Below are 8217 nucleotides of genomic sequence, written 5' to 3'. Positions count from 1 at the left end.
GTGCAGACCAGGGCTGGGCCTGGGACCATCCTGGTCTTCATGTTTCAGTTCCATGCTGGTCCAGCAAATGTACTCACTCATTCATCGAGGGCTCAAAGCTGAGGAAGTTTCATAGCTTCTGCTTGCTGGTTGGAGACATCCACATAATTCTGGGTTCGCAGAATCTGACCACAGGAACCACATCTTCCATGGCACACAGTCTCGGTACTTCAGTTGCACAATTAGCAGCTGAAAATTCTTTTGCCATCTTCCTCCATCCACCGCACTCCCCCACCCGCCCCATTTATTTCACGCTGAATGTGGATGTCAGACTGTCACATCAGTGCTAAGAAGGTGTAGGATGCTTGACCCTGGAGTCTCGCTGCTTGTTTTTCCCCAGTCTCTGCACTGCTTTTGATGGTTACTTTTCACCAATGGATTCTCGGGTTTTAAAATTATGTCTAATCCACATTTGCTGATTTTCATCTGAGAACTCGCAGACTTACCGACCCACACAATTTCCTGAAACCTTGCAGTTTTTGTGAGCCTTACGAGATTTGATTTGCTGAACAGAAAGATGGCATCTGGTGTGGTCTGGAGGTTCCTCTCTCGTGCCTCCTCAAAAAAAAATTACAAAAATTGTATGTATTGCTGTAAACAACTTAAACGTTATTTTTAAAACTCTCATCAGCAAAATTATTCTGATTTATTTACAATGATTTTATTCTCACTGACTCTTACTGTACTGAGGAGCTGGAGGGTCATGTCAATCAAATAATATTTTTAAAAACTTTTTATTTTTGGAGTTTTTGAATTACGTGAACAGGTGCAATGTGTGAAGGGCAAAGCCTTGAGCAAAAAATGAAAATAAAGGAGAAGAAAAGGAGAACAACATCTGACGACACACAGCCAAATAACAACATTAATGAGCTCAGCACAAGTTTGTAACAGTTGAAGATGTGAGATAGAAATGTAGGGTTATTCAAAACACAAGTAGATGCTGTGATTTGTGGGTTAATGGGGGAAATAATCATACAGTCATAGAAAGTTAAGGCACAGAATGAGGCCATTCGGTCCATCGTGTCCATGCCGGCCGAAAAAGAGCTATCCAGCTTAATCCCACTTTCCAACTCTTGGGCCGTAGCCCTGTGGATTACGGCATTTCAAGTGCTCATCCAAGTACTTTTTAAATGAGTTGAGGGTTTCGGCCTCTACCACCCTTTCGGGCAGTGAGTTCCAGACCCCCACCACCCTCTGGGTGAAAAAATTTCTCCTCAGCTCCCCTCTATGCTTCTACCAATTACTTTAAATCTATGCCCTCTGGTCACTGACCCCTCTGCTAAGGGAAATAGGTCCTCCCTATCCACTCTATCTAGTCCTGTCATAATTTGATATGACAATGGTAGATGAAATGAAATATGAACAATTATAAAATACTGTTCAGAGGAAAGTAAAATGGATGACACGAGTACTCCAAGAATTATGTTGAAATACCTAAGATTGAAAAAGATCAAGGGCTTTTAGCAAACTTGACACCCAATATCTCCAATCACTGCAGAGCAGCAATCAAAGCAAATAGAATTCTGAAATATGTAGCCAAAATAGTACAATACCAATTAAAGGAAGTCTTATTTCGTGTTCTGGTCAGACCACACTTTCAGCACTGTATCCATTTCTGGTCACCAAGACGCCAGGGTGACATTCAGACTCTGGAAACGGTTCACAGACAAACCACAAGACTAATTTTCAGCATCAGAGGACTGAGTTATGAAGAAAAACTGGAGAACGTTGAGCTTTGAAAGGAGGCAGATGAGAGGCGACATTATGTTATACTAAATGATATAGAAAAACTAAAATTAAACGTGACACCTTGACAAGGGGGCCACAGGTTAACCAACAACAACTTTAACATAGTAAAATGTCTCGAGGCATTTCACAGGAGTGTAATCAGACAAAAATTGACACCGAGCCAAAGAAAGTGTCATTAGGACAGGTGACCAAAAGCTTGGTCAAAGAGGTAGGCTTCTAGGAGCATCTTAAAGGAGGAGGGAATTCTAGAACTTAGGGCCTAGATGGCTTGAATTTCCCCATTGTGGGTCTTCTGTTGGTTTGTATCCCACTCAATTTGTTTGCTCTTCTCACATACCCAATAATGGGGTGAAGGAATGCACAAGAGGCCAGAGTTGGAGGAACACAGAATTTTCAGAGGGTTGTAGGGTAGGAAGAGGTTACAGAGATAGGGTGGGGTGAGGCCATGGAGGGACATTGGCTATCAGCTCAGAATTCACTTGTCAGGAATGGGGTTTGAACCCTATACCTTCTAACTCAGAGGCAGGAATGCTACCACTAAGCCAAAGGCTTGCTCTGTTATGGGATCCTGGGCTTTGTAAATAGAGGCATAGAGTACAAAAGCAAGGAAGTCGTGATGAACCTTTATAAAACACTGGTTCGGCCACAACTGGAGTACTGTGTCCAGTTCTGGGCACTGCACTTTAGGAAAGATGTGAAGGCCTTAGAGAGGGTGCAGAAGAGATTTACTAGAACGATTCCAGCGATGAGGGACTTTAGTCACACGGATAGACTGGAGAAGCTGGGGTTGTTCTCCTTGGAACAGAGAAGGTTGAGAGGAGATTTGATAGAGGTATTCAAAATCATGAAGGGTCTAGACAGAGTAGATAGAGAGAAACTGTTCCCATTGGTGGAAGGGTCAAGGACCAGAGGGCATAGATTTAAGGCAAAAGAACCAAAGGTGACATGAGGAAAAACTTTTTTACACAGCGAGTGGTTAGGATCTGGAATGCACTGCCCGAGGGGGTGAAGGCAGATTCAATCGTGGCTTTCAAAAGGGAACTGGATATGTACTTGAAAGAAAAGAAATTGCAGGGCCACGGGGATAGGGCGAGGGAGTGGGACTAGCTGGATTGCTCTTGTACAGAGCTGGCGTGGACTCAATGGGCCGAATGGCCTTCTTCCTTGCTGTAACCTTTCTATGATTCTAACCTAGAGCACCAACTTCTTGCCAGCCTGGTTTCTTTTTGTCAGCGGCAATCCCAACTTTCAAAGCACAATAGGCGAGAATAACACGAACACATAAAGGAAGTGCCGTTTAATGCGACAAGGAAATTGCAAATGTTTTCATTTTAATGAGAGTGTAACATGAGTCATCTTGCCAAAAAATAGAGTTCCTTCCTGCAGCAACCATAGAGAACATGGTGCCAAAGAGGAATGCATGTGGTAAAGGTGCAGGACTGTTTACACATTTAAAGGTTTTTTTTAAACTGGAATTTGTTCGCTTCCTTCTGTTCCCCTGACCCTTCAGTAAAGTAGTACCGATTCTAGGATACATGATGAAAGACAGACCTGAGTAGCCCAACTGGCCTAGTGGGTATGAAGTGAAGAATGAGGAAATACTGAAAATGACTGTGAGTCACGGATTATTGCACTGTGTTGAGTTAGCTGATCTCAGACAAGGCAGCAGTAGGAATGCTCCAATGGACCTCAGCACCCCTTGGCTAAGGAGGGGTAAAATTAGCCAGGGCTCCTGCTGAGGTTTGCTATTCGGCTAACCTCGCTGACTGACAACCAGTCTTTCCTCGTCACAGGTGCTGACTGACCTGTCCATTTCCATGATGTGGAGATGCCGGTGATGGACTGGGGTGGACAAATGTAAGGAATCTTACAACACCAGGTTATAGTCCAACAGTTTTATTTGAAAATCACAAGCTTTCGGAGCTTACCTCCTTCGTCAGGTGCTGACGAAGGAGGTAAGCTCCGAAAGCTTGTGATTTTCAAATAAAACTGTTGGACTATAACCTGGTGTTGTAAGATTCCTTCCATCTGTCCATTTCCAGCATTTGCTACTTTTAATTCAGATTTTTTTTCTTTTACTTTTTACTTTTCCCTGTTGAAGAAAAGTTCAGTTCAAAGAAAAAACTAGCCCCCTGACCATCTCACTGAAGCAGTGCTGGGTCTGGGATATAAGCTGGGGGGGGGGGAATAAAAACTGAACTGGAACTTTGCTACAGTCAATTATTTAGAAGAGGGAAAAGGTTGGAAATAAGGGAAAAGGTTGGAAATGGGACAAAAACCATGATTTAAAAGGGAATGGCATTTCCGGGGCTGATCAATTGACTCTGGGTCCAAACAACGAGCGCATCTGGGCTTTGTCATTGTCAGCCTACGTCACACAACAGGGCGGGGGGGGCGGGGGGGGGGGCGGGGCTCGAATGTTAAAGCGCGCCGGCGCCACGCTTGTTTTTCCCGCAAAAATGACGTCGGATGCGGCCCCGCCCCTTTCTGGGAGTTCCGCAAGCGCCGCTCCGATTGGACGAGCGAATCAGCTGTTTTGGCCTAAAGGCGGAGAGTTTGCAATTACTTTTTATTATTATTTTTTTTTTTTGAAAAGCCACCGCTCTCCTTTATTTAAAAAAAAAAAAAAAATCACCATTGCAAAAAAAAAAATAAATAAAGAGGAGAGAAAATAAACTGGGGGAAAGGGGGTTTTTTTTTTGCAAATGGAAGGAGATTTTTTTTAAATATTCGAACCACCTTTCCCCTCTGGTTAGCCGGGTCGAGCGTGTGGTCCAATCAGGTGTGAGGATGCTGGCAGGTGGGTGGAGTGTCTGTGTGTTTTTGTTTTAATGTTTTTGTTGAAAAGTTGTGTGTGAGGGGAGGGGGGGGAGAAAGGGAAAAATAATAATAATAATAATCATTCTCCGGGGGGGAAGCGAAGTAGGCGGCAGCGGGGGCCGGAGCCCAGCGGCAGGATGAATGGAGTCACCAAGAGCAGGTTCGAGGTGAGTGAGTGCAGTCAGTCAGTGGAGTGGAGTGTGTGAGGGGAGGGGGGGTGTCGGAGTTGAGGCTTCAGTTTGCCTCTCCCCCCCGCTAGGCCCCCCCTAGCACCCAGCTCTCTCTCTCTCTCTCTCTGTGTTATTGTCTCCCAGCTGATTGAGGCCAGGGCCTCAGCAGCAGCCAGAACACTCTCTCTGCACATGATGCACTTTCCTCCGATCGAAATGGCTGTAAGGAACAGGAAGAAATGCTCAGATGCAAAGAGAGAGAGAAAAAAAAAACCCCCCACACACACAGTATTGCTCTTGCGAAGCAGGGAATTATTCCTTTGTGTGATGTGCAACAGCTGATAAATGTTCCGATAAACCCACTTGTGCATGTGGCTATTTTTCTTTCGTATGTGTGTGTTTCTCTCTCTGAAGTGAAAGATCCTTTTTGATTTTTAAAAATTTAAAAAAAAAATGTGGCTTCAGATTCATTATTTAAGGTAATTAGCTTTATGGTTTTTTTTAATGCATTTGTTCTTCTGATCTGTGCTGATGCTGCAAATTTAGAATTATTTTTTTAAAAAAAACTTTCTTCAAATTTAGTAAATTAACAAATGCTATATCTTAACAGGCCTTTTTAAAAAAAAAAATTACCAAGTAACTGAGTTTAGGATCACTGCTGCAAAATAAGCCATTATACTGATATATGAAATAAGGCACTTTAAAACTATAATTACTATTCATATTTTAGTTAGCTCTTTAATCGTAATTATTAAAGAATAAAACGGCTTATGTTTAACTGGGGTGGGGGGGTGGATAGTGGCCTGATGAACAAATGAATAATTGTGGTTATTAATTGTGGTTGCAATATCTCCCACCGAATGATGTTCCAGCACAGTGTCGATAGGTTTAGTCTTTATTTACCAGTGCGGAATTGTTGATTTTATATGGATTGTGTAATCCAGAACCGATGACTTTGCACTGTGTAGGGGATTTTTTTTTTAAACGGGACAAAAAAGTCAGAATTAATATATGTAATTATGTACATGTGGAATAATAGCTGTGTAGTTATCCTGGATTGTATTGGTTATACTATTTATCTATGGTTGTTCAGACTGATAAGAGCACGGTTTCTCCATGTTGTGATTCAGGGGACCCAAGGTTTGCCACTGCCAACTCTTTAATTTAGCATGGATCACCGATTCCATCCAGGTATCATCACCTTCTGTCCCTTTCCATGTTTTCAATTTTTCTCAGACCATTGCTAATCTTAGAGTTAATCTTCTATTATGAAGATATGTGCATTCCCAAATAGATAGTGAGAGTTAAATAAGAAAAGCAGTTGTCACATGAACATATGAAAAGGCCAGGAAAAGACTGGCTGATCCATCAAGCCTGTCTCAAACTGTCATAACTCAACAAAGCATCCTGACTCTGTATTCTGTCATGTATTATGGTACTGTGAGAAGTAGATAGCCTTTATTATATGTAGAATCCAATAGTGTAAATATTTATAAAGAAGGATTACAAAGCTTTAATAGTTGAGGGGCTCAGGTATTTTCACACTCAGGATAGTGAAGCCACAATGATTGGAATGTTACTGAATCCTGCAACTGTTAAAACCTCCGATTCATTCCAGCACAACTTAACAGTGGTTTTGCTGTAAAGCTTTTTCCTGTAGGGTGTTCCAAGTGGGCTTAAATAGATGGAAGTTCGATATGTTTCTGACAAGAGAAAGGATTGAAGGGTACGGTGAGTTAATCTGTCTAAATAGAACAGACTTGCTGGGCCGAAAGGCATTTGTTCCCAAAAAAAATTGTCGTATGTGGGGGTTGACCAGGAGTTACAATGGGAGTCTGAGTATATTCTTTCATGTGACAGGAAGGGCCGGTGATACAGGAAATAGCTTTCCTGATGGTACCAGGATTTTACACTGTTGTTATTGCACTGTCTGGTAAGCAGTGGTAGTTCATTTTAAAAGAAGGGGAACTAAAAGAACAGCATTAGAAGGAACGATGCATTTTTGCAGACAAGCTGAGGGCTGCCGAAAATTGCCACACGTGTGGCTTTTGGGTATGAGTGTTGGGCAACAGTAGAACATGAACCACAACCACAGGGATTTAAATTGAACACTGCGACTGCACAACGGCCGGACTTGTTGGTAATTTATATATTGGTATAGTTCGTGACAGAATTACTGCCACCAGGAATTTGCACCTTGCTCCTCCACCCCCTCCAAAAAAAAAATCTTCAAATGGAGTAGTAGCCCAGACAAGGTCTGGTACATTTTTGGGAGTGAGCTCTCTTGGAGACTGGGGGTGAGGAGAAAGGGAAGTGAGGAAGCAGTGCAGTTCCCTAATTCTGAAGATCTATATCCTTCTTCAGGGAAAAATTAGGTTAACTAACAATTATAACTAAGATGCCCCTTCCCCCTCCTATCCCCCCAAGTCAGAATAAAAGTGGCATCTAGTATATCTCAGGCCCAATGTTCAATCTGTGTTGAATTATCTGATCTTGGCTGGAGCAGCAGTGGGGATTGGAGGGGGAAATAATCAGCCTTGGTCCCCACTCCTGATCTTTATTTAATGACTGCTGCTTGGACGTCTGTACGTGTGGTCTTCAAGTGAAAGCAACATTGGGTTTGTCTGTATTGCCCCCCCCCCCCCCCCCCACAGTTGAATAACCCCCCTCGTTGTCTAGGCTCACACTTGAAGAACAAACACGTGGACGAGAACCAGGGCTCTACCGATCACCCCAGGAAGAGTTATCGTTTTCAGTAGAGGACGACTAAAAATTAGAGCAGAAAAAGAAAGCTGAGTTCTAAAATCTTCTTTTAATGTTCTAAAAAAGCAAAATGACCTTACAGGGTGGGACCACTTGATTGTAAATTTGCCATGTTCCTGATTGATTGGCCAGGTTATGGAATACCTTTTGTTGTACCTTGTCAACCAAAAATAAACCCAAGTTTTTCCACCAGGCAGTTAACACTGTGCATCAGACCTCACACTGTCAGGCTGATTTAGAGAGGAATGTGTGCCTGTGCTTATCGAAAACTGTGGGTAGATGGTGCAATGTCAGCAATGGGTTGTTGTTGGTAATTCTTCCTGTGTTTGCTTGATCTCCTTTTCCATTTTATTCCCCTCCCTCCTTTCAAAGTTACTGCATTTTCACATCTACTGACCTGAGCTTTGCTTTTTGTTTTAACCTCAATTCAAAACGGAATGAGAAAAAGAGGAATTTTGCCCTGCCCCTTTCACTTTTTTTTTCCCCAGAGAAATTTTATATCAGAATGGATACGGTAGAGATTTATTTTCATGGCCCATGTTGGCACTTGTTTTTAATGACTGCATACTGGGTATCATGCATGAAATCTCTTTTCTGGAAGGTGTCTAGTAAATCCATCCAGAAGATTTTGATTTTTGATACATTATCCAGTGTTTTGGAATTTTATATACACAAA

At 42.5% G+C, this 8217-nt stretch overlaps 1 protein-coding gene across 1 annotated transcript in view; it reads left to right on the top strand.

Annotated features, from left to right (window-relative positions):
- Nucleotides 1-4703: 4703 nt before the first annotated feature.
- The window catches only part of LOC137299863 (F-box/LRR-repeat protein 20), a 112645-nt gene continuing 109131 nt past the window's right edge, over nt 4704-8217 (top strand). Inside the window, exon 1 of the mRNA XM_067968810.1 lies at nt 4704-4775. Coding sequence (XP_067824911.1) covers nt 4746-4775 — 30 coding nt within the window. The 5' untranslated portion in view covers nt 4704-4745. The remainder of the gene's footprint in view (nt 4776-8217) is intronic.

This window comes from Heptranchias perlo, chromosome 30 (genome assembly GCF_035084215.1).
Source record: "Heptranchias perlo isolate sHepPer1 chromosome 30, sHepPer1.hap1, whole genome shotgun sequence".
Taxonomy (NCBI): Eukaryota; Metazoa; Chordata; class Chondrichthyes; order Hexanchiformes; family Hexanchidae; genus Heptranchias; species Heptranchias perlo.
This window is presented reverse-complemented; position numbering and strand designations above follow the sequence as displayed.